This window comes from Sorex araneus, chromosome 11, assembly GCF_027595985.1.
Source record: "Sorex araneus isolate mSorAra2 chromosome 11, mSorAra2.pri, whole genome shotgun sequence".
NCBI classification, from domain to species: domain Eukaryota; kingdom Metazoa; phylum Chordata; class Mammalia; order Eulipotyphla; family Soricidae; genus Sorex; species Sorex araneus.
This window is the reverse complement of record NC_073312.1, coordinates 37,702,707-37,730,189: the sequence shown is the minus strand read 5'-3', so window position 1 is coordinate 37,730,189 and position 27,483 is coordinate 37,702,707. Positions and strand designations below refer to the sequence as shown.

The following is a 27,483-nucleotide window of genomic DNA, read 5'->3' as shown; positions in this document are numbered from 1 at the left end:
GAGAGATGGATCATATTTGGAAAGTTTATCTTTTCGAACTTCAGTTTCACACTTTACAAAATGAAGATGGTATCTTCCCACTAACATCCTTATGAAAATTAAAGCATAAAATTCACTAAACCTGTGACTTCAATGTCCTATGCATTACTCAAATTTTAGTTTTGATATTATAGTGATAAGAATATTCTTGAATACATCTGATCAGTAGATAAAATTATTGATATTTGTATATATATGATTTTTTGGCTTTTTAATGGTCTAAATATATAAATAGCAACAATGATATATTTTGTATACCTCCTTCAAAGTATAAAATACAGTTTATACTTAATCATTTGGTGATAAATTTATCAATGTTTGCCTCTATGCTAATATTCATTATGAGTATGTATCTAAATCAAAAACAATCCTTTGACCCAATAAGTGAAACTTAGAGATTTCTAGAAATGTAAAATCACATACTTTGTACTTTAGTGGAATCTATGAATCCAAAGACCTTTGATTCTAAGCACTGTAACAAAATAATTAAAGATTAGAATAATTCAGGGGAACTGAATACTAGGGGTGTGACTCAGTAGTGGGACTTACATCTCATATGTGAGGATTGAGGTTGAGTTCTAGCGTGGAAAAATATAAATATAGTAAAAGTGGATTGTTACTCTTTCAACCAAAGTGAAACTTTAAACATACATTTTTCTCTCATATTTTCTATATTAATAAATTTTTGATCTATGAAATGACATCACTTAGTAGAGGATCAAATTTAGCAAGTTTTACAGAAGATAGATAAATACCAGAGGTATTGGGGATGCTCAAGACAAGGAGCAATTAATAAATCAAGGATTTACCTCACTCTTGCAAGCTTCCATGCTGATTAGTAGGAGAGATGGAAAGATATTGTCACCAGACATTCACTCATACATCAAAGCTCAATGTATATTCTTATCATTGTTCTATCAGTAATGACTTCTTTAATCCTAGCATCTCAATAATAATTGAATGTCTACAGGATGGGTGTGTCTCTATTACTAAAATCCCTTTGGCCATGTTTTCTCATGTGATGCTCATGCAATCAAAGTGCTCACCTCTAAGTGGCACTGACCAAGGGCAGCCTAAAGGAAGTTCAACTTCTGTTCAACTTGATAGTAGTAGGTTATCCAAGTTACTGCAACCCCTGACCCAGGGACAAAAGGAGCCTCCTAATTAGAGCAGGGATTCCATTCCGTGAAGCAATTCTATTCCAGGAAATGACAAGTTGCTCTGGGGTCAGGGGAGAGAAAAGTAGAAGGTTCATTGTCTCGTTCTGTTGTCCCACGTCCATATTACCAGTGTTCCTGGTTGAGAAAGCTCCGATGCATAGAATTCTTTATATATCACAAGGTTTTACAAAAGCTTTGATTATTGCAGTACCAAAAAAAAAAAAGCATAGAAAACAGAATAACTACACCTCTCTCTTCTCTGAATTTTTTTACAGTTTTCATAAATGGGCTGATATTTGTCTTCTTTAGTGGGTAAAAGCCTAACTTAAAATGCAATATTGAGGGCCACTTATTACCAGTTAATGGGGTCAGATAGTTTCTTCTGAGTCCAGTACAGAGAACTGTTCAAATGAGAATCCCTCTGTTTTCTAAGTCATTTATATTTTGTGCTTTTTTTAAACAGAGAAAACATTGGTTTCCAAGATGTTTTAGGGGTATGTTATGATGCCACACCCTCCACCAAAGTGCCCATGTCCCTTCACTACAGTCCCTACACTCTTTCGTGACTTACTTTCTCCTGAAGTACTCCATTGTTTTGAGTGTATATATTTCAAAGTATCCTTTTCTGCAATAGCATCCTCATTCACATTCTCACATTTTCTAAGGATAAAAACATATCTTTGTTCTACTGAATCAAATGAAATATTTCAGATATTCAGATCTAATACCTGTGATAAATTTCCAGCAAATAATTTTTGATCACCATGCAGCAGTTACCCAGATTAATAAGCAGAAAGCTTAGAGCTCCTAAGTACCACAAAATCATATAGGAACTGAGACGGAGAACAGATAATTAAAGCTTGATTGGTGCCCCTGGGGATAGCTAATTGGTCACTTTGAGATACCAGCACAATCTTTACAGTTTCTTTCCATAGTGTGTTACAACATTGTTTCCCAGATGTCCATGCTGTTCTCTGCCAAGAATTTTGGGGATTATAAAACTTAAAATTCTCAAGGGTTTCTAAAGTTCCACTTTGAATGTTGCTACTGATATAGGTAAAGGTTTTAAACTAAGAATTTCTATTTGAGATGTGCTCATGAAAGTCAGAGATAGAGGATAAAAGTGTAGATTTTATTATGAAAAAAGATGATACCTCCTGACTTTGTCACACTTTTGAAAGAGATACTGTTTTATGAGGAAAGAGAACATGGCTTTCTCTCATCTGTTCTTCCTGCTTCTGGTAACATTTGGAATATATTTCTAGAATATTTAATTCTAGAGAATATTTCTGTTCCTTTATCAATCTCCTTGAAAAATCTGAAAATGAATATTTTTTTCCTCTTTAGGGAGGAAAGGGGAATGTAACAGAATTTGTAAGTCACCTTCAAGAAGGTCAGATACTCTTTTTAAAAGAATATGAGAAGTGGACCTTTCAGGTTCATCTTGAATGGTATTATATTGTATGTGGAGACACTTCCCACAGTAACCACTGTTCCCGAAGTCTATTTCTGGGCTGTTGAGGAAGATTTGGCCACGGTAGCCTTTGATTTTCCATAATTGCGATTCAGAAGTGTAAGTCCCAAAGTGTGTTCATAGGCAATTCTGAGGGCCTATGCTATCTTTATGGAAATCTGTTTCCTCACCAATGTGATCTTTTCTGTGTGTGTGTATGTGGTGGGGCAGGGAGGTGGTGTGGGGAATGGACCATCTATATGGGATTTGTCCTTGGATATCCTATTCTGACTCATTGATCTGAGAGTCTGTCCTTATTCCAGTACCACACTATTTGATCACCATGGCTTTATAGTATAGTATAGTACAATTTTTTTTTTTACAGTTACAGATCCATACATCTTTGTGCTCATGCTTCCCCCATACAAAGTTCAATAACCCATCCCTTCACCAGTGCCCATTCTCCACCACCCGTAAACCCAACATCCCTCCCCCCCTCCCCAGACCCGTCTCCCCCCACCCCACCCTGCCACTGTGGCAGGGAATTCCCTCTTGTTCTCTCTCTCTGATTAGGTGTTGTGGTTTGCAATAGAGGTGTTGAGTGGCCATTGTGTTCAGTCTCTAGTCTGTATTCCACCCGCCTCACCCTTCCCCCACATGTCCTCCAACCACATTTTACTTGGTGGTCCCTTCCCTGAGTTACCCAGAATGAGAGACCAGCCTCCAAGCCATGGAAATATTCTCCTGGTACTTATTTCTACTATTCTTGGGCGTTAGTATTATAGTCTATTATTCTATATTCCACAGATGAGTGCAATCTTTCTATGTCTGTCTCTCTCTGACTCATTTCACTTAGCATGATACTTTCCATGTTGATCCACTTATATGCAAACGTCATGACCTCATTTTTTCTAACAGCTGCATAGTATTCCATTGTATAGATGTACCAGAGTTTCTTCAACCAGTCATCTGTTCTAGGGCACTCGGGTTTTTTCCAGATTCTGGCTATTGTAAACAGTGCTGCAGTGAACATATAAGTGCATATGTCACTTCGACTAGTATAGTACAATTTTAAGTTAGGTAATGAGATGACTCCCACTTCCTTATTGTTTAATAAAGTTTTGGCTATTAAGGGTCTTTTATGAATCCACACAAATTTTATAATTTTTTAATTATATCATGTTTCAGTACAGAGTTACAAAGCTGCTCATGGTCGGGCTTCAGTCTTAACAGTGTTCCAACACCCAACCCTCCACCAGTGTGCATTTCCCACCAACAATGTTCCCAGTTTCCTTCCTGCCACCATCCCCCCAATCTGTCTCTATGGCAGACACTTTCTATCTCTCTGTCTGTCTGTCTCTCTCTCTCTCTCTCTCTCTCTCTCTCTCTCTCTATCTCCCTCTCTCCCCTCTCTTACCTTTTGGGCATTATGGTTTACAATAAAAATACTGAGAGATTATCATATTTGTTCCTTTACCTATTTTCAGTATGCTGTTCTTATTCAGAGCAATCATTTCCAACTACCTTTGTCATAGTGGTCCCTTCTGTTTCCCAACTTCCTTCTCCCCCAACACTTGAAGCAAGTTTCCAATCATGGAACAATCCTCCTGGCCCATGTTTCTACTGTCCTTCAGTATTACTCTCATATTATGTTTTTTTTTAATCCCACAAGAGAGTCCAATCATTCTATGTCTATCCCTCTCCTTCTGACTCATTTCACTCATCATGATACTCTTCATGTACATTCATTTATAAGCAAATTTTCTAACTAGATGCTTACTGTTCCATTGTGTAGATGTATCATAGTTTCTTTAACCAGTATTCTGTTCTCAGGCACTTAGGTTGTTTCCAGATTCTGGCTATTGTGAATAGTGTGCAATGAATATAGAAGTGCAGAGAGCATTTCTGTTGTGTGTACGAAATTTATAATTTTCTGTTCTATATCCTTAAAAAATGTTGTCTGAGTTTGGATAGGTATTGCATTGAATCTATATAGTAGTTTAGAGAGGATGGTCATTTGACAGTGTTGATTCTTCTAATCTATGAGCACAAAAGGCTTTTTCATTCCCTAAGGTCTTCAATTTCTTTTTTTCTTATTTAATTTTATTTTATTTTATTAAATCACCGTGTGGAAGATTACAATGCTTTCGGGCTTAGGTCTCAGTTATACAATGCTGAAGAAACCATCCCTTCACCAGTGCCCATATACCACCAAAAAAAAAAAAACCCACACAGTACACCTCCCATCCCGCCCCCCCACCCCCTACCTTGTAACTGATAAGTTTCATTTTACATTCTGTTTACTTTGGTTACATTCAATATTTCAACACAAACCTCACTATTGTTGTTAGGAGTACCCCACTAGATTCAGACCTACTGTGAAGACAAATAAGGTCGCGCGGCCACGGTAGCAGCCGCGCGGTTTTGAATTTCTGTACTTTAACAAGAAGTCCAAGGAGATTTCTTCCAGATATTAGATAATTGCAGGCTTGAAAACCCAATCTGTGGTCGTCTTAATATGGCGGACACCGCGCCCTTCATCCCTGGAGAGAAAGAGGCGAGAGAGAGAAATACCTTTCCCCTCCCGGGCGGGCACAGGGCCAAGGCTTAGTTCTCAGGCTGGAGACATTCTGCGAGGAGTTGCTCACACCAAAAGAGGTTTTGCTGGGTCTGGATTCATGCTTGTACAGCTGCGGAGGGGCCGCACATGCGTGCGGCCCCCGGGATCACATCTCGGTGGTGGTCTAAGGTCTTCAATTTCTTTTCTGTTTTGAAGTATAGGTCATGGTATAGGTCTCTCGTGTCTTTTGTTTAGTTGATTCTTAGGTATTTGATATTTTTGAACACTATTTTAAAAGGGATAGACTCTGGTCTTTCTCCTCTAATTCATTGTTTGCACATAGGAATGCAACTGATTTCTGTGTATTGACTTTGTAGTCGGCCCTTTTACTGTATTGCTTTATTGTTTCTAGAAGCTTTTATTGGACTCTTTAGTCTATTCAATGTGCATCATTATGTAATCTACAAATATATTTTATTTGCTCTTCTAATTTTGACCCTTTGATTTCTATTTCTTGCCTGATTGCTGTTGAACTTCTAATAGTATGTTGAATAAGAGTGAAGACAGTGGAACCTTTGCTTTGTGACTGATATCAGCTGGAATGCTTTCAGTTTTTCACCATTAAGAATAATATTGACTATGACTTTTTTTATTGATCACTGTTACTATCTTTAGCAAGGCTTCTTCCATCCCAGTTTTCTTGAGATTTTAAAAAATTTTATCATGAAAGTGTGTTGGATCTTGTCAAAAGCTTTCTCTGCAAAAATTGATATGATAATTAGATTTTTTATCTTTTAAAAAATGATACGGTGTATTATGTTAATTGATTTGCATATTCATATATGGAACAATATCCATATATTTGACATGCAAATCAATTAACATAATACACCATATCATTTTTTTCTTTATTTATTTTTAATTAGTGAATCACCGTGAGGGTACAGTTACAGATTTACTTATCTTTGTGCTCTTGTTTCCCTCATACAAAGTTCGAGAACCCATCCTTTCACCAGTGCCCATTCTCCACCACCAGTAAACCCAGCATCCCTCCTACCCTCCCCAATCCCATCTCTCCCCACCCCACCCTGCCACTGTGGCAGGGTATTCCCTTTTGTTCTCTCTCTCTAATTAGGTGTTGTGGTTCACAATAAAGGTGTTGAGTGGCCACTGTGTTCAGTCTCTAGTCTACATTCAGCCCCCATCACCCTTCCCCCCATGGCCTCCGACCGCATTATACTTGGTGATCCCTTCTCTGAGTTGCCCTCTCCCCAGAATGTGAGGCCAGCCTCCAAGCCATGGAGTCAGCCTCCTGGTACTTATTTCTACTAGTCTTGGGTGTTAGTCTCCTACTCTGTTCTTCTATATTCCACAGATGAGTGCAATCATTCTATGTCTGTCTCTCTCTTTCTGACTCATTTCACTTAGCATGATACTTTCCATGCTGATCCATTTATATGCAAAATTCATGACCTCCTTTTTTCTAACAGCTGCATAGTATTCCATTGTATAGATGTACCAAAGTTTCTTCAACCAGTCATCTGTTCTAGGGCACTCGGGTTTTTTCCAGATTCTGGCTATTGTAAACAGTGTTCCGATGAACATATAAGTGCAGATGTCATTTCGACTATACCTTTTTGCTTCTCTGGGATATATTCCCAGCAGTGGTATTGCTGGGTCAAATGGGAGCTTAATTTCTAATTTTTTGAGAGTCGTCCATATTGTTTTCCAGAAGGGCTGAACCAGCAGTGTAGAAGGGTCCCTTTCTCCCCACATCCTCTCCAACAGAGGTTGCTTTTGTTCTTTTGGATGTGTGCTAGTCTCTGTGGTGTGAGGGGGTATCTCATGGTTGTTTTGATCTGCATCTCCCTGATGATTAGTGACGTAGAGCACTTTTTCATGTACCTTTTGGCCATTCGTATCTCTTCCTTGGGAAAGTTTCTGTTCATTTCTTTGCCCCATTTTCTGATGGGGTTGGATGTTTTCTTCTTGTAGAGTTCAACTAGTGCTTTATATACCATTGATATTAACCTCTTATCTGATGGGTATTGTGTAAATATCCTTTCCCATTCTGTAGATAGTCTTTGTATTCTGGTCACTGTATCTTTTGTGGTGCAGAAGCTTTTTAGTTTAATGTAGTCCCATTTGTTGATCTCTGTTTCCACTTGGTTGGCCAGTTGCGTGTCATCTTTGAAGATACCTTTATCTTCAATATCATGGAGGGTTTTGCCGACCTTGTCTTCAATGTACCTTATGGTTTGTGGTCTGATGTTGAGGTCTTTAATACATTTTGATCTGACTTTTGTGTATGGTGTCAGGTTGAGGTCTAAGCCCATTCTTTTCATGTGGTTGTCCAGTTGTGCCAGCACCATTTGTTAAAGAGACTTTCCTTGCTCCACTTCACAAAGTGCTCCCTTATCAAAGATTAGATGATCATACATTTGGGGTTGTGTGTAGGGATATTCCACCCTGTTCCATTGGTCTGCGGGTCTGCCTTTTTTCCAGTACCATGCTGTTTTAATTGTTACCGCTTTGTAGTAAAGTTTAAGGTTGGGGAGGGTGATGCCTCCCATCTTCTTTTTCCCAAGAATTGTTTTAGCTATCCGTGGACGTGGACGTTTGTTGCTTCATATGAATTTTAGGATTGCTTGATCCGTTTCTTTGACGAATGTCATGGGTATCCTTATAGGGATCGCGTTGAATCTGTATAATGCTTTGGGAAGTATTGCCATTTTGACAATATTGATTCTCCCTATGCATGAGCAAGGTATATGTTTCCATTTCCTCATATCCTCTTTTATTTCATGGAGTAGTGTTTTATAGTTTTCTTTGTAGAGGTCCTTTACTTCCTTGGTTAAGCTGATTCCGAGGTATTTGATTTTCTGGGGTACGATTGTGAATGGGATTGCTTTTTTCATGTCCCTTTCCTCTGCCTCATTGTTTGTATATAGGAAGCCATGGATTTTTGGGTATTGATTTTGTAACCTGCAACTTTACTGTATAAGTCTATTGTTTCTAAGAGTTTCTTAGTAGAGGCTTTGGGCTTCTCTAGATATAGTATCATATCATCTGCAATAGTGAGAGTTTGATTTTTTCCTTCCCTATCTGGATGCCCTTAATCTCTTTTTCTTGTCTAACAGCTATCAGAAGTACTTCCAGTACTATATTGAAGAGAAGTGAAATACACCATATCATTTTTTAAAAGATAAAAAATCTAATTATCGGGGCTGGAGAGATAGCACAGCGGGTAGGGCGTTTGCCTTGCACGCGGCCGACCCGGGTTCAAATCCCAGCATCCCATATGGTCCCCTGAGCACCGCCAGGGGTAATTCCTGAGTGCAGAGCCAGGAGTAACCCCTGTGCACCGCCAGGTGTGACCCAAAAAGCAAAAAAAAAATAAAAAATTTAAAAAAAATCTAATTATCATATCAAAAACAGTAACAATAAGTCTCTCAATGAGAGACGTTACTGGTGCCCGCTGCAACAAATAGATGAGCAATAGGATGACAGTGACAGTGACAGACAGTGATTTTCATATATTGAACTATCATTGCAGCCCTGATGAATCCCATTTGATCATGTATGATTTTTTTGTGTGTGTTGTTGGATTTGGTTTGCTAAGATTTTATAGAGGATTTTGTTTTTTGCTTTTTGTTTGTTTGGTTTTGGACACTGTAGGATAACATTTGTTTGTCCTTTCTCCCTGATTGCAGGGAGTTTATGTCTATTGGGTTACACCCATCACAGTGCTCCTGAGACACACCCATTCTTCTGTGTTTATTGGAAAATAGTTCTAAACATTTTAGGTTTAACATTGGTGTGGCCTTTCTCCCTTGCCACAGGCAGCTTAGGTTTGTTGGGTTACACCCATCACAGTGCTCCCGAGGTACTCCCATTCATCTATGTTTATTTGTAATTTCTTCTCTGTGCTCTGCTTCCCAAACCGGTCAATCACCTTTATTCCCAAACCAGACTATATTGTCTTGTAAGGTCAGATCCTTTCAAGGACTCTGGAATTGTATTTGTATGTGAAGTATTGTTTTTCTCTTGTTCTTATGTCCTGTGCATAGTTACTTTAGAGCAACGTCCTTTTTGTATAGATACGGGAAGACAGTTAAGGCTATGCTTTTGTAACTTGGGAGTTAATTGATTCCAAATAGTATTCACTCCTGAGCATATGTTTTCTTGACTTAAGCCTCAGTTGCCCTTAGTTCCTAGTACCCCCAAAGCAGGGTACCGACGAGGGACTGGATGGACTCAGGGCAAGCTGTGAGCTACTCTGGCATTGAAATGGGCCAGGTCAAGTGCCATAATACTAAACTATAAGTTAAGAGCATGGTCATGGACAAAGTCTGTCATGATCCAAGAGTAACAACTGGACTAGGACCCTACTAGGGTAAGGAAAGCCTAATCTAGCATGAGCACTTTAGTCTGAGATCTATAGTGAGATGTCCCCAGGAGAGCCATCCTATAAGCTTAATGTATTTCTTACTGTGTCCATACAAAATGACTTATATTAAGAAGTAGAATTGGAGCCGGAGTGATAGCACAGCGGGTAGGGCGTTTGCCTTGCACGCGGCCGACCCGGGTTCGATCCCCGGCATCCCATATGGTCCCCCAAGCACCGCCAGGAGTAATTCCTGAGTGCAAAGCCAGGAATAACCCCTGAGCATCGCTGGGTGTGACCCAAAAAGCAAAAAAAAAAAAAAGAAGTAGAATTAAGATGAATATTTAAATGATTGTTGGACTAAGGGAAGGCGAAATGCACCCCTAGATGGTATTTTGCTCTTAGGCGGGTCATCTTGCTGGGTGAGAATTTGTCTTAGAAGAAATTCTAAGACAGAAATTGAGAAATCTAAGAAATTGAGGGAAGGACTTTATATCTGTTGATTGTATGACCACACCTATGCGTAACTGCTACCTCAACCCCTCATGATTTGGGATATAATTAATACTGTAAGAGTGGGCAGGGGGAGAAGGATCAAGGAGAATTGAGGAAGATGGAGGAGAATGGGGGAGAATCCAACAGGAGGAATTGAGGAAGATTGGAGGGAGAATCTGGGAGAATCAAGGAGAATTGGTGGAGGAGAATCAGAAGAGAATGGAGATGAGATTGGAATAAACTGCAACTGACACCAACCAGCCTGGCTCTTGTTTCCACCTTCATCTGCCCATTGCCATCAGCCATCCAGGGTGGAGAAGACCACTGAATGCAGGCAGTGAGAGAGAGTCATGAGTTTCTTTTACTTTCTTTTTTTTTTTTTTTGCTTTTTGGGTCACACCCAGGGTTGTACAGGGGTTATTCTTGGCTCATGCTCTCAAGAATTACTCCTGGCGGTGCTCTGAGGACCATATGGGATTCTGGGAATCAAACCCGGGTTAGCCGAGTGCAAGGCAAATGACAGAGAGACAGAGAGAGAGAAGAAAAGTGCTTGCCACAGACAGAGGCAGGTAGAGGGGGAGGAGAGTAACTGGGGACATTGATGGATTGGTGGTGGAAAATGTACAAATTGCAAACTCATTTATTGTAGCTTTTTCTTAAACCAGTGTTTAACTTTTCCAATAGTTGATAATTTATTTTAATCCTCTTTATCTCTATACATGATTCAACAGTATTAGCATTATTTACCAAAAATTTGAATAATTTAAATGACATAATATTACGTACTGTTTTGTAGTTAGGGAAAAATTATGAAAATAGCACTAATTTCTTCATGCCTAACCCATTTAAATAATGATTATAATATTCTTAACCTTATTGGACTATACCCAGACCAACTGAAAGTATTATTATTTTATTTAGTTATGGGCCATACCTGGAGGTTCTCAGAGCTTACTCCTGACTTTGAGCTCAGGGGTCATTCTTGGCAAGGCTGAGGTGACCATTTGGGTTGCAGAAGATTTAACCCAGGTAACTGCATGCAAGGCAAGTGCCCTTCCGCTGTACTATATTGCTCCATCCTCAAAATGGAGAACTTTATTTATTTTTTTCCTATTTAACTGTCTTTTTTATTTATTGATTTTTTAAAAAATTTTTTATTGAGTCACCATATGGAAAGTTACAAAGTTTTCAGGTTTAAATCTCAGTTATACAATGCTCGAATACCCATCCCTTCACCAGTGCTCATATTTCACCACCAAGAGTCCCAGTATAGCTCCTCCCCGCCCCCCCACACGCCTAACCCCCCCACGCCCCTAGCCCCCCCACCCTTAGCCTCCCCCCGCCTGTGTAACTAATAAATTTCACTTTACTTTCACTTTGATTGCATACAATATTTCAACAAAACTCACTATTATTGTTTGGAGAGTCTCTCCCCTAAAGTCAGACCTGCTGAAAAGGAAGCATTAGATAATTTGTTTTCCATTGCTGAGGATGAAGAAGTATGAGGTCCAGTGACCACACTTAGCGGCCTCTCAGTTTTGGGTTTCTGTATTTTAGTAACTAAGTCCAGAGAGATATCTGCCAGAAGTTGCATCATTGTCAACTTGTACTTCTCAGTTACATTATATTCCACATATGAGTGCAATCTTTCTATGTCTGTCTCTTTCTTTCTGACTCATTTCACTCAACATGATACTTTCCATGTTGATCCATTTATATGCAAATTTCATGACTTCATGTTTTCTGACAGCTACATAGTATTCCATTGTGTAGATGTACCAGAGTTTCTTTAACCAGTCATCTGTTCTGGGGCACTCTGGTTTTTTCCAGATTCTGGCTATTGTAAACAGTGCTGCAATGAACATAGAAATACATATGCCATCTCTACTATACCGTTTTGCCTCTCCGGGATAAATTTCCAGGAGTGGTATTGCTGGGTCAAATGGAAGCTCAATTTCTAATTTTTTGTGAATCGTCCATATTGTTTTCCAAAAGGGCTGAACCAGTCGGCATTCCCACCAGCAGTGAAGAAGAGTCCCTTTCTCCCCTCATCCACGCCAACACTGGTTGCTTTTGTTTTTTGGGATGTGGGCCAGTCTCTGTGGTGTGAGATGATATCTCATGGTTGTTTTGATCTGCATTTCCCTGATGATTAGTGATGTGGAACATTTTCTCATGTGCCTCTGAGCCATTCGGATTTCTTCTTTAGGAAAGCTTCTGTTCATTTCATCACCCCATTTTTTGATCGGGTTGGCAGTTTTCTTCTTGGGGAGTTCAACCAGTGCATTGTATATCCTTGTTATCAACCCTTTATCGGATGGGTACTGCATAAATATCCTTTCCCATTCTGTAGATTGTCTTTGTACTTTGGTCACTGTTTCTCTTGAGGTGCAGAAGCTTCTTAGTTTGAGATAGTCCCATTCATTTATCTCTGTTTTCACTTGCTTGGCCAGTGGCGTGTCAGCTTTGAAGACCCAATATCTTCAATGTTGTGGAGGGTTTTTCCGACCTTGTCTTCAATGTATCTTATGGTTTGTGGTCTGATGTTGAGGTCCTTAATCCATTTTGATCTGACTTTTGTACATGGTGATAGGTGGAGGTCTAAGCCCATTTTTTTTGCATGTAGCTGTCCAGTTTTGCCAGCACAATTTGTAAACATGCTTTCCTTGCTCCACTTCGCCTTTTTGCTCCCTTATCAAAGATTAGATGGTCATATATTTGGGAGGATGTGTCAGAGTATTCAACCCTGTTCCATTGGTCTGCCGCTCTGCCTTTGTTCCAGTACCAAGCTGTTTTAATGACTACCGCTTTGTAGTAGAGTTGGAAGTTGGGGAGGTTGATTCCTCCCAAAATGGAGAACTTTAAATAAAGTTATTAAAGTAACTGGATAATAAAAATATATGCTTCATGTGTAAAGAATTATAAATTAACATTTATGTGTACCATGTTATGTTCACCTCTAAAAGTCTAGTTTTCATCTTTCACTATACAATTGGTCTCTCCCTTTAGCCATTTTATGCACCTGCGTTGCTGGAAGGGAGTATTTATTCCACATTTGCATATTAGTTTTCAAGAATTCTAAGTGGTGGACCCTAGGTTATTTCCTTAGATACTTAATTACAAATAAAAAAAATTTTGAACAAAACCAAAATGTTTCTAGTAGACTAGTGTTGTCAAATATAAGATTATCTTCTGACTGATAATCTTATAATCTTAAAATAAGAATTTTTATAATGTAAGTCTCAGTATTTTTTTCCAGCAGATAAAAATATCTATCTTTAGAGGAAATATATCTGAATCAGTAACCAATTTTTTCTTTCATTTGCTTTGCTCTGAGATTAGATATTCATAACTAAATTTTATAAAATGCATATTAAAGAAGCTGAGATTGAGCAGTCACGAGAATAAACTGAAGAACATGGTTAAATTACTGAAAAGAGTGCAAAGGCCTCAATAGGTTTAGTCAGAACTAGATAATAAATTTAGATACATATAGTAATCAACTATTTTTTTTATTTGTGATAGACCACACTTGAAAGAAGATCTTGGCAAACAGAGAAATCATGCCAGAAATCTAAAATTGAATTTTTGCATCCAGGAAGTCTTTATCATCCATACATGGTACACAGTGAGGAGCAATTTACGATATGGAGATTGATGTATTGAATTCTGGTATGATAGAATATTTTATTGAGAAAAATCCCTTCAGTCAATTCTACATAAAATATATTTCTAACCAATATACTTTATAACTTTATTGGTATTACTTTGACAAAAAATAGATGTTTAACATATATCAGTTATTCGGTGTGAGGATCAGTTTGAAACCTTCAATACCATAAATTTATCTGTTACATTCAAATTGGTGTAAGGTGATATATCATTGTGGTATTAATTTATATTTTCCTGGTGATTAGAAATATTATTTAGTTTCATGTTCCTGCTATCCATTTGTGTCTTCTTTGAAAAATTATGTTCAGTTCTCTAAACGTTATTTTGTTTTTGAAATGCAGTTATTTGTATATTTTAGATATTAACCATTTATAAAATATGTGATTTTCAAATATTTTTATTCCATACTTGCCATTTACTTTTGTTAATATTTCTTTGTGAAAGAAAGTTTTCTTAGTTTAAGAAAACCCCTTTTATTTTTTTTTTGTTGCAAGTTCTTTTGATGTCATATAAAAAATTTGTTGCTATGGCTAAGCTCAAGACTTTCCTCTTTTTTATGTCTAGAATTTTTCTAGTTGCAGGTAAATATTTTAAAATCTTTTATCCATTTTAGCCTACTTTTAAAAGAGGAATTTAAAAAATTAACCATTGCATTTTTCTCTCCGGGAAAATAGTTTTCCTCTATCAATTATTAGACTTATTTTTTGTTGAATATTATTGGATGTCTGGTAAAGTATTGACATATATGGGGTAATTTCTAGGCTTTCAACTAAGTTCCATGGGTCTATATGCCTTTTTTTTTGACAAGTACATAGTGTTTTAATTATATTTATAATTTGAAATCAGGTAGTATGCGACCTTCAGGTTTTTGTCTTTCATAGGATTGCTTTGATCCTTTTCATAGAATTAGGATCTTTGATTATTCTACACAGATCTAAAGACTGTTTTTTCTATTCCTATAAAAAGTGGTAATAATTTTTATAGAGCATGGCAACAGGCTCCAGAGCAGATAAGATCTGTTCCTGCATAGCAGATAAGACCTGTCCCTGCATAGGGACCCACTAGGGCGTGTCTGGGCTCGTTTTACAAGCACCATGTATCCAGCCTTGAGTCTCACCCAATCCCTTAGGAATTGTCACCTACACATAGCAAGTCATTCCTAACTTCAGCATCTAGTCCTATTTGGGATTGGGCCAGGGCAATGCAGAGATGAAAAGGGGATAGGTCAATAATGCTAAACTCTATGTGATTGGACCATCCTCTTAAGCTGAGAACCTCTATAAAATATATGTGTATTTGTCAATAAAGTGAATGGCCATAGGCTGTCTCCTGGAGTGGGTTCTCCATCATCCTTCACCCCACATCTGCCGGGACCTGGTGTGCAAAGTGTCTGGGCACGTTGGGGAAAAACTGTTCCCCAACAAATTTTTATATGAATTATACTAAATACCTAGATATCTTAAGCAATATGTACACTTAATAATATTAATTATTATGATACATAAATGTGAGATATTTCCATTCTTACACACCTTAATTTCTATCATTAATGTCTTAATTATTACATTTATAAATGAGTGAAGTTTGAAATACTCTTGTGGGCATGAGGGTCGTAAGTTAGGATGGGAAGATTAGGAAAATAGTTGAGGGCAAAAGTGTTAGCCACAGAGCAGGTGGGGGAAGGGACTGTGGGTGGGAGGGAAACTGGGACACTGGTGGATGGTCAGGGATAGTAGTGAAGGGATTGGTGTTGAAATATTTATGCCTGGAACTCAATCATGAGTATTTCTGTAACTCATGGTGATTCAATTTTGAAAATTACTATTGAGAATAGCATTGTTTACCTCTTTTCTTCTTCAGATATTTCATTGTTATTGTACCAAGTAACAGGAAAATAGCAATAGCACAGCAGGTAGAGCATTTGACTTGCATGTGGCCGACCCAGGTTTGATTCCTCCGCCCCTCTAGGAGAACCCGGCAAGCTACTGAGAGTATCCTGCCTGCACAGCAGAGCCTGGGAAGCTACCTTTGGCGTATTCGATATGCCAAAAAACCAGTAACAACGAGTCTCACGATGGAGACATTACTGGTGCCCACTCTAGCAAATTGATGAGCAACGGGATGACAGTGACAGTGACAGTGACATAGACTAGAAGAATTAACATTGTCAAAATAAGCATCCTACCCAAAGCATTATACAGATTATTGCAATTTCTATTAAATCCTGAGTATATTCTTCAAAGAGAAAGGACAAACTCTACTAAAATTTGTACATAATCATAAAACTTTCCAAAGAGCCAAAGCAATTCTGAGGGGGAAAAGAAGCAGGAAAGTATTTTATTTCCTGGCTTATAAAACTATAGTAATCAAAACCATATGATACTAGCATAAAGATATTTTTTCAGGCCAATGGAAAAAAACAGCTCAGAGATAAACCCTAAGATCTATTGACAGTTAATATATGCACAGAGGCTGAGTGCATTCTGAAGTGAGGCAAGGAAAGTATCTTCAGCAAATGGAGTTGGGCAAACTACATAGTCACATGGGAAAAAAAGAAATTTAATTTAAACACAGCAGCACTTATAATTTTATTAAAGGTTAATTAAAAACCTTGATATTCAACCAAAATTGCTACAATTCCTTGAGGAAAATATAGATAGAATTTGGATTGCACTGCACTGTCATCCAGTTGTATATTGATTTGCTTGAGCGGGCACCAGTTACATCTCCATTGTGAGACTTGTTGTATTCAATGGTTTTATTTTATTGTCAAAGATAATAAAAATAAATAGAATTACATCTAATATCTAACTAAAAAGGTTTTATATGCAAAAAAATTTGGCTAAGTAGAAAGACACACTAAATAACAAGAAGAACATTTTCACACAGTAGATCAGATTAGTAGTATACAAGATGCATAAAAAAAACTCATAGATTTCTAAAACAACAATCCCATTTAAAAATAGGTAGAGGATAACTAGATTTTCCCTGGAAAAGACTTGTGGTAAGCCAGTAAGCATATGAAAAGTGTTCACCATCATTTGTTATAAGGGAAATAAAATAAAAAAGACAGTGATATCTCATTTCACATCAGTGAGAATGACATATGTTAAAATGACTGGACATAATCAATGTTGATGTGGATGTGGGGTTAAAATTAAACTCCCTTTCACTGTTGGTGGGGATGGCATCTGGTTTGATTGTTATAGAAAATAGTAGCACTGTAGCACTGTGGCACATTTCTCCCGTAGTTCATCGATTTGCTCAAGTGGGTACCAATAACTTCTCCATTGTGAGACTTGTTGTTACTGTTTTTGGCATATCAAATACGCCACGGGTAGTTTGCCAGGCTCTGCCGTGTGGGCGGGATACTCTCAGTAGATTGCCTGGCTCTCTGAGAGGGACAGAGGAATCAACCCCGGGTTGGCCTAGTGCTAGGCAAACACCCCACCCGCTGTGCTATTGCTCCAGCCCAATTGTAGTACATAGAGAAACAAAACCAAGGAATAGACATTGTTGAATGAGATAAACATTTGGCCTTTGCAAAACAGATTACCAAGCAATGGGAGGATTGTGGAGAAGAAAGATAGACTAGAAATGATACAAAGACAGTGTTGGAGGGTGCTGATTATGTAGAGTGAGGTAACTGTGGACAAAACCACAATGTAACCAGTATTGTAAACATGGTATTCAGTCCATCTCTAGATATTTCTTCTGATTTTGGGAAGTGTAGTCTTTGCTTATTTTTCTGCTCTGGTCTTGATTTTTTCAGCATGTTTTTCATATAATGTTTATATCATATAGTATGCAGTCTATCATAACATGTTAGTTTGTGTGACATTCTTCACTATTAAGGCTATATCTAACTTTCAAGGCCACGTATTAGCCAATATAGTAGAAAGCTTATTTCATAAAATGTCTTTATGCTTAACAAGGATTTAGGTTAAAAAACAAAATAAATGGTTTTGTGTTTTAGAGAAATTTCTGCTGAAATGAAAGTGTATAAAAGACATACATTTCTATTCTGGAAAGAACAGTTTTGTTCTTCGCATGCAAAAATAAAGGTTTGAGATTTTATTGCTCAAAGAATCAGAATATAACCAATTGTTGGAAGTATTTTTTTCATAATGGAAAAAGTTGACTTGTTTAAATTAATTTGACTAGTGATATAAAGTCAATATATCGCTTTAAAAAGATTTTGGGGGCTGGAGATAGCAGATAGGGCGTGTGCCAACCTGGGTAATTCCTGAATGTAATGCCAGGAGTAACCCCTGTGCATTGTTGGGTGTGACCCAAAAAACAAACAAACAAACAAAAAGGCTTGAGTTTTTTGGAATAAAATTTACAGATGTAGAATACGTGCATATTTCCATGATGTACACACAAGTTATGTAAGAAATTTAGAATAATAAACAATCATAATTCAACATTATTAATCTGAATTACTGGATCTAGCATTAATAGTTTATAATATTGGGGCTGGAGTGATAGCACAGCGGGTGGGGCGTTTGCGTTGCACGCAGCCGACCCAGGTTTGAATCCCAGCATCCCATATGGTCCCCTGAGCACAGCCAGGGGTGGTTCCTGAGTGCACAGCCAGGAGTAATCCCTGTGCATCGCCAGGTATGACCCAAAAAGCAAAAAAAAAATAGTTTATAATATTAAGGCATAGTTCAGTTGTGGGATGCTGTACTTATTCACCCTCCTTAGCAGTAGGCCAGAGACCAAAAAACAATTCTAGTTTTTTGTCCAATGTGGAAATATTAGAGTTTGTGTAATTAGCTAGTGTTTAAAACAAATAATTAGAGGTATATCTGATGGGAAAGTTATAGCTAAATCTAAAGGATACTACAATTTTAGTTTGTTAAATATGGAATATTAGCCCCCAAATTATGGCTATTTTGAAAATTTACTTCAAAACACCCACTGTGAATAATTTTTTATCATTTCAATTATGTGTACTTTGGTAAAGTTATTCTGCTGAGCTATATATATACAGAGAGAGAGAAAATGAAAAAAATTGCTATTTTCATAGAATTCCATTGTAATAAAATGCTTTCTATTAAAGATAAGAGTAAAATTCAGTAAAGAATTTAGCAAATAAAATTACTGTAAAAAATAAGATTATTTAGGCAAAAAATTACACATATCATATTAAAACACAACATTGAAAAAATCAAAGACTTTCTGCCATAGAGATTGACAGGTTTCCAAGAGACTCTCCACTAGGAATTTCATGGATGACTTCATTAGTGAATTAAAGGCAAGTAGTTCTTTGAAGAATTCCTCACCAAGGCCATGTAATATCTTTATCTTGATATTTTCATTCTGCCCATTTTTTCCCTCAGAGCTTGGTGGACCTGCTTGTTCCGTAGAGTGTAGACGACAGGGTTCAGCAGTGGAGTCACCACTGTGTTCACAAGGGCAGCCTCCCTGTTGGATTCCAGCCTGTTTGTTTGCTTTGGTTTCACATAGATAAAGAAACAACTGCCATACATCAGAGAGAGGACAATGAGGTGAGATGAACAGGTGGAGAAAGCTTTCTGTCTCTCCTTGGCTGATGGGAGACGAATGATTGTCACTACTATGTTGCTGTATGCGATGACGGTTATGATGAAGGATGTCAAAAGGATACTTGAGGTAAGGACAAATGTTATCTTTTCAACAGATCTGGTGTCAGAGCAGGAGAGATGGATCAGGGGGCCGATGTCACAGAAGAAATGAGGAATGACATGGGGACCACAGAAGGTTAACTGAGAAATCTTCACCACCATGCCAGTGATAGTAATAAAGCTTACAGTAAAGCAGGAAACGATCAAGAGGGCACAATTTTTCAAGTTCATGATAGTTGGGTAATGCAGAGGCCTGCAAATGGCCATGTACCGGTCCAGAGACATCACTGCCATGAGGATGAAACCTGCTGCTCCCAGAAAGGCAAAGACAAAGGCTTGTATGAAACAAGCAACAAAGGAAATTGTTTGTCTCCCTAAAAGAAAGATGACCAGCAATTTTGGAATTACAGTACTTGTGAAACAACATTCCATGAAGGAGAAAATGCTGAGGAAAAAGTACATTGGTGTCTGGAGTCTGGAATCAACGCAAGTGATGGTGACAATGACCGCATTGCCTGCCATGGATGCCAGGTATGCCAGCAGATGCACCAGGAAGAGAACCTTTCCCAGGTGCTGGACAGCAGGAAACCCCTCCAAAGTGAATTCTTGGACAGTTGTCTCATTCCCCATTTCCACGGATGTCTTTGTCTGCAGTAGATAGCCTGCTGTCCTGAACCTACACAAGGAGATGACAGCAAGCACAGAGATTTTAGGGGAACACAATGTCAGGCTAACTGATTACCCGTTCAGGTGGTGAGACAGAGAGCAAAATGGTCCAGGCAAGTTGGTTATTGAATCAGATGGATCTGGGTCCAATAAGAGTTCATTACTGAGTTTTATCCATGAGAGATGACTCATCAAAATTAATTTGGAAAATTTATTTACCTTTGTGAACTTTGTTTTCACTGGATAAAATAAAAGTGGCAGTATCTCTATGTTTTTTGTGATAATTAAGATAAAGTATGTTAATCACATGGCATAGACATCATTGTTATACATTCCTCAATGTTTAAATATAAGATAATCATTAGTAGACCTTTAATATAGTGTTATTTATGTAAAGGATAAATGATGTTTGTGTATTAAAATGATTTTGTGTTTTGTATTAAACTATGTTTCAAAATAAACTAAATAGTAATATTGGAATGTTTATTTTTATTTTTTTTGCTTTTTGGGTCACACCCAGCGATGCACAGGGGGTACTCCTGTATTTACTCCTGTATCTACACTCAGGAATTACTCCTGGTGGTGCTCAGGGGACCATAGGAGATGCTGGGAATTGAACCCAGTTCGGCCACATGCAAGGCAAACGCCCCACCCGCTGTGCTGTCACTCCAGCCCCGGTAATATTTACTTTTAATAGTACCTTTAAGTATGCAAAAACTCTGTAGTTTAAATCGCCATTTCCAATTTTGAAGACTGTTATGATATTTGGTGCTCTGCTATTCACTAAACTCGGCATTGTTATTTTTCTCCATTAAAAATTATGTCTTTGGGTTACTTCCACCTCATCCTTGAACATAAAGATACTTTAAGGTTAATGATGTTCAGAGAAGCTAGCATATATAGTTGAGCTGAGCAGATTAAGTATACTTATCCAAATACCAAAATCCTGATGTTTTCCAATGCTATAACAAAATATTTTAAACCTGTACTTGATGATCCTTAGTCAATGAACTTACCAAGAATTCTCACACAAATTTTAAGGAGAGTTGAACTTCAGGTTTTCTTTCCTTCAGTTTATAGCATTTATGTCTTAGTCTTCTAGGAAGGATGTGGTCCTGATTCATAATATTCTTTATTACAAACACTGCCAAACATCATGTAATTTGATTATATTTGTAACTGCAGGATTTATGTTAACCTCTCTAGGTTCCATATTCACATGAAGAAGGACTGAGTGTGGCAGTAGCTCAGAAGATACAGCACACTCAGGAAGAACATTCTGAGAACTTCAACCTGCATCCTCATTGTTACACAAAAATCAGTGAAGTTTCTCCTACTCCCTTTCCCACAATAAACCTCTTTGACAATGCTGTTTGGCTCTAACATGTCAACTAAATAAAGGTAAGATGGTGTTTGGCTCTAGCATCCCAAATTAGACATGAAAATAGCAGAATGTGTTTTCCCACCATCCTCCAAGGTCCATATCTCATAAGTGCCATTCATGCAATTAAACTGATCACTTCTGAAATGCACAGTCCATGGGGAAGTCTAAAAAACCTCTGTTACAATTGTCAATAATATGTCATCCAAATGACCATGGTACCTAATTAAAAATATCCATATATTCAGAATTTCTCCACACTGAGAGTTGGGGGAACTGAAAGGATTATTCGTCCTGCATATCTGCATATATTCTCTTCTAAAAATTAATCACTAGAACAAGTTTGAAGAAAAAGGGAAATAAACTCATTTGTCACAGCTTCTTGTTCTACAAAAGGAATATATGTGTTTCTAATTATCCATTCTTGACTAAACAAAACACCGTTTAGAGCCACTGCAATGTTCCATATCACGGAACTTCTTGGAAGCCTTGCTCACTAAAAAACCCAGATAGGGGTAAAGAAAATGAACCACATTTTTCACTGCCCCCAATTCTGGGTGAGAATTTAATTCTGAGTTACTCAGGTTTCTGATAAAAGGACTGACCCTCCCTCCTTCAGTGGTTAAAAGTCCAATTTAATATGCATTGTTACCCTCTATCTATGCCTAGAAACTTCGTAGTCTAGCCTTGGAAGATGGACAGAGAAATATTCTTGTGCCAAGTGCTCCATTGGTTTGGGTGCATCTGCTCCATGCCTTCACCTTTCCATGTGGAGTAATACCCATCTGCCACACTGCATTAACATCAAGAAGCTCTTGTAGCTCTGATGACTCCATAAAGCTCTCTTATATGATTGTGTTCGCCACCAAGCATGTTATACTCATGCAGTGAACTGGAGTACAGCACTCCCAAAGCTCATTAGATACTGAAGGAACAGCGAGAAACTAAAGTTGGGCTTGTTCTCCTGGGGTGGGGAAAAGCTAATTAGGCATCACTTGGAGCAAGAGATACTGATACATACCTTACATTTATCTTTCCATTATTTGTGATCACACTCATTCCCAGATGTCCACACAGGTTTTTTTGGGTGCCCAGAATTTACAAGGAAAATACATGACTTAATTTCCCAAGAGTTTCTAAAATCTCAGTTTTGATGTTGCTACTAATTCTAGGTAAAAGTTTGAACTAAATTTTTCTATCCGAAGATCCAGAGCTGCTGTTCGTGAAACAGACTCTCTGCTCCTAAAGACTATGATCCCAGAGGTCTTCTAACCCATTTTGGCACCCAGAGCGGCTTCTTACAGAAATGCATCTAGACTGTGAACTGAGCTAAAATATCAGAAATCCAAAACCTGAGCTCATAGAGTCTTCATTCTCAGCAATGAAAAGAAATTATCAAATGATGCCTTCTCAGCAGGTCTGATTGTTGGGGGAAAATTCCAAACAATAATAGTAAGTTCCCTATTGAAATATTGAATGTATTCAAAGTATAGAGAATAAAATGAAGATCATTAGCTATTTAGGTGGGGGCTGGGCTGGAGGGGCGTATATTGGGGTTCTTGGTGGTGGAACATGTGCACTGGTGAAGGGATGGGGTTTCAAATATTATATGACTGAGACTTATACCTGAAATCTTTTGTATTTTTTTCACGGTGATTCAATACAATAAAATAAAATTAAAAAAAATTTTCTATCCATGATATGTGTACTGTGGCAAGACCTACAGTTTGCAAGATGAGGTTTTATTAATAGAATAGTGGATATAGCCCTGACATTCCTTAGGCTTTGGGAAAGATAGTAGTTTCCGAGGATGGAGCTTAGAGAGATCATCTTTCTTCAATCATTCTTTATGCCTCTTCTAATGCTGTTTTTACTGGAGATATATGCCTGAAGAAAATTTATGTGTAGCTCTCTATCTCCCCACAAAATGGGGACACACTTTCTTCCTCTGCAAGGAAGAAAAGAGAATGCAAAGTGATTCATGTGCCACCTCTAACCTGGTGAGCACTCTTTCTTATCTATAATTTTTCAGACCTCTTAGGTAGTGCTCCAGGGGTTCAGGGCCTACTGGAGTGACTGATCGGTCATTCCTTCAGTGCTCTGGCCCACAGTGCTTGGAGACCATGCAGTGCTGGAGACCAGAAGCAGATATTTGCAAAAACACAAGTGTACCTGGCCCCAACCCTTGACCTCTCTTTGAAAAAAATTTGGAAAATAAACTGGATATATATCTCTGCTATGCAGCACTTACCTTGCATATATGGGGTCGAGGGGTCAATAATCCCACCAAGAAGAATCTGAGAAATGCATTCTCAGATCATTTACCGATGCAGTGAGAGGAAAGTGCTACCACTGGTAGCAAACCCTGTCCTGAAACCTGCTTCTCCTCCTGGGAGGCTCAGTCAAAACCTGGGCTTCATGGTTATATTCTCACTGTGCAAAGGGAGGATAAAGAATAACTGGAGATGAATAAAAAGAGTCTATCCAGATTAAAGCCCATATTAAATCTCTTTTGTGGGCTATTATGATTGTGGGACAAAGGAAGAGTAGACGATAACTTGGTTTAATGGAAAAGATTGACAAGGGGACACTTGACCAGAAATGGGGTGAATTAATTATGCCATGCATCTACACGCTACCTATCTGAATACAAGGTTCTGTCCCAATGGGAAAACTGCAGCACTGTTCTGTTATCCAAGAATGGAGACATCCATGACATCGGCAACTATTGCCCAATCTGCCTATTGCCTGTTGTCTACAAGTTGTTCACTCGAGTCATCCTGAATAGAATAGGCAGAACACTAGACAAATGACAACCATGCAAGCAAGCTGGGTTCTGAAAAGGATTCAGCATGATCTACCATATCCACACGGTGACCAAGCTCATTGAAGTTTTGCAAGAGTTCAAGATGCCGCTCTGTCTAACGTTCATCGATTTAAAGAAAGCCTTTGATTCTGTTGAGACTGAAGTGGTCATCGAAGCCCTAGCCAAACAGGGTGTTCAAACTCAGTACATCAGAATCCTCCATGAGCTGTATTATGGATTCACCACCAGGATCTCACCATTCTACAAGGAAGTGATCTTCGATGTAAAGAGAGGGGCTCAGCAGGGTGATACCATTTCACCGAAACTTTTCAGTGCCACCCTCGAGAATGTCATGCAACAACTGGAATGGGAAGGAATGGGAGTGAAGATAGACAGTTGGCAACTACACCACCTCCGCTTTGCTGATGACATCGTTCTCATAACACCAAACATTAGCTAAGCGGCACAAATGCTGGCGACTTCGACCGCAAGTGTGGAAAGGTTGGACTACAGATGAATCTCAGTAAAACATTGTTTATGAAAAATGAACTAGTCCCTGATGTTCCATTTGCTCTCAATGGAACAAACATCTTTGAATGCAGCAACTATGTGTACCTGGGCCAAGAACTCAACATGAGGAATGACTTGGCACCAGAACTGCGCAGAAGGAAGAGAGCAGTGTGGGACACCTTCAAAAGCATCGAAGAAGTGGTTAAGAGGACAAAGAACCTCTGGCTCTGGGCACAGCTTTTTGACTCCACTGTTCTTCCTGCACTAACATATGCCTCAGAGACCTGGGCACTACACAAACAGGATGAGAACGCTATTTGGGTATCCCAAAGAGGAATTGAAAGAACTATCTCACGGTGATTCAATAAAATTGAAAAAAAAAAAAAGAAAACTATGCTTGGAGTATCATGTTTCACTCAAGTGAGAGAAGGAATCTGAGGTCAGACCTCCATCGATGATCAAGAATTAGGGACATTGTCTCGTTTGCCAACGCATCGAAAATCAGATGGGCCAGACACATAATGTGATTTAGAGATGACTGCTGGACTAGAGCTCTTACCTACTGGATTCCATGGACGTCAAAAGGCCGAGTGGCCACCCACCTACAAGATGGTCAGACCTCTTTGTAAAAACCCTGAACGAATGGTTTGAGGCTTTTCATGTTCCTGGAGCAAGCAGATACCGTTGGGCTACACTAGCACATGACAGGGATGAATGGAGACGTTACTGGTGCCCCCTCGGGCAAATCAAAGATCAACGGGATGATAAGTGATACAAGTGAAGTGATCTACCATAGGGCAATGTCATGCTATAAATTATACAAATATGTTTTCCTCTTTTTCCCTTTCTCCTCATTGTCTTTGTCATTCTTTAATCTCCAATATTTATGATACTGTGATATTTGATTTTTCTCATAATTTTTTATTATTCCTTATTCTTGAAAATTTAGTTAGAGTAACAAAGGAGAGTTTTTATAGGTACATTTATTATTTCTTGAATTTATAGGGAAAAAGTATTTATCAGAATGGAGCAATAGCACAGTGGGTAGGGCATTTGCCTTGTACGTGGCCGACCCTGGTTCGATTCTTCCGTCCCTTTTGGAAAGCCTGGCAAGCTACCGAGAGTATCCCACCCACACCAAAGCCTGGCAAGCTACCTGTGGTGTATTTGATATGCCAAAAACAATAACAACAAATCTCACAATGGAGACGTTACTGCTGCCCGCTTGAGCAAATCGATGAACAATGGGATGACAGGGCTACAGTGCTAGAGTGCTAAAGTAATTATCAGTGTGTGATGTTTCCTTTGAACAATAGTACTGTTTTGTACCCTGTCCATGAAATGATCAGATTATACCAATACTCGGGGTTTGGAGCATAAAAATATTGTGGTCTAAAATGATCCATTCATAGAATGGTTTTAAGCTATAGTATTATAGCCTTAAATGTGAAAGGCAAACTATGGTATAAGGAAAGGCAAATCCCTTCACCTATATTATTGTGGAAAAGGACTATAGGATGATAATTTGAACAGGAAGTGGTATTGAAGTGGGAGAACTATAAGCATGCTGGACTCTAGATGAGCTGGTGCTTCTGTAATACCAACAATACTCTGAGGTGCCTCCTCATAAAACTTCTCTTTAGATCATATGATAACCCCCTTTCCCACATTTGTAACATCATATTGGCATTTGTGACTTACTGCACTACTGAGACAAGTACTAAATACAAACTTTAAAACACATAAGGAGCTTTTGTAAGAGCATTAATATGTGTAGGCTCATTATTTCCCCAGATTATGTAACTCAAATCTCATTTTTTTAAAAATTTTATTTTATTGAATCACCATGTGGAAAATTACAATGCTTTCAGGCTTAAGTCTTAGTCATACAGTGCTGAAAAAAACCATCCTTTCACCAGTGCCCATATCCCACCACCGAAGACAAAAAAAAAAAAACACAATACACTTCCCATCCCACCCATCCCCGCACCCTCCCGCCTTGTAACTGATAAATTTCACTTTACTTTCTATTTACTTTGGTTACGTTCAATATTTCAACACAAACCTCAGCATTATTATTAGGAGCACCCAACTAGAGTCAGACCTGTTGTGAAGAGAAATGAGGTCGCACTGCTGCTACTGTGCGTTTTGTATTTCTGTACTTTAACAACTAAGTCCAGGGAGATTTCTTCCGGATATTCGATCATTGCAAGCTTGTAAACCCCATCTGTGGTCGTCATAATATGGCAGTCCCCACGCCCTTCATCCCTGGGAAGAGACAGGCGAGAGAGAGAAATACCTTTCCCCTCCCGGGCAGGCATGGGGTCGCAGCTTAGTTCTCTGGCAGGAAACAATCTGTTAGGAGTAGTCCAGGTTGTAGTTGGTTCAGCTGGGTCTGGATTCACGCGGGTGCAGCTGCGGAGGAGCCGCACACGCGTGCGGTCCCTGGGGTCACATCTCGGCAGTGGTCTCAAATCTCATTTTTAAAATTTTCCCTAACTTGATCATGATCATGATCACCATAACATGATCATAAGATCATATGAATTGACATATGGTCTGAAATCATAGAATGTAAATAGATATGCTATGATATGCTATGAAATCATAGCATGTAAGTAGATACTTTCTTTTAATCAGTTATTTAAGAAAGCATTTCATTGTTTGTGGCAAGGCAGAATCCATATGCAGATTCATGGGATATTTCTATATTTTCCTTGACTTTGTGAGATGAAATTGGAG

General features: G+C 38.5%; 1 protein-coding gene across 1 annotated transcript; it reads right to left on the bottom strand.

The window, feature by feature from the left end:
* Positions 1–19,075: 19,075 nt before the first annotated feature.
* Positions 19,076–20,008, bottom strand: LOC101550497 (olfactory receptor 6M1-like). The gene has a single exon (XM_004607379.2). The coding sequence runs from the start codon at positions 20,006–20,008 to the stop codon at positions 19,076–19,078; it is 933 nt and encodes a 310-aa protein (XP_004607436.2).
* Between the last annotated feature and the right edge of the window lie 7,475 nt (positions 20,009–27,483).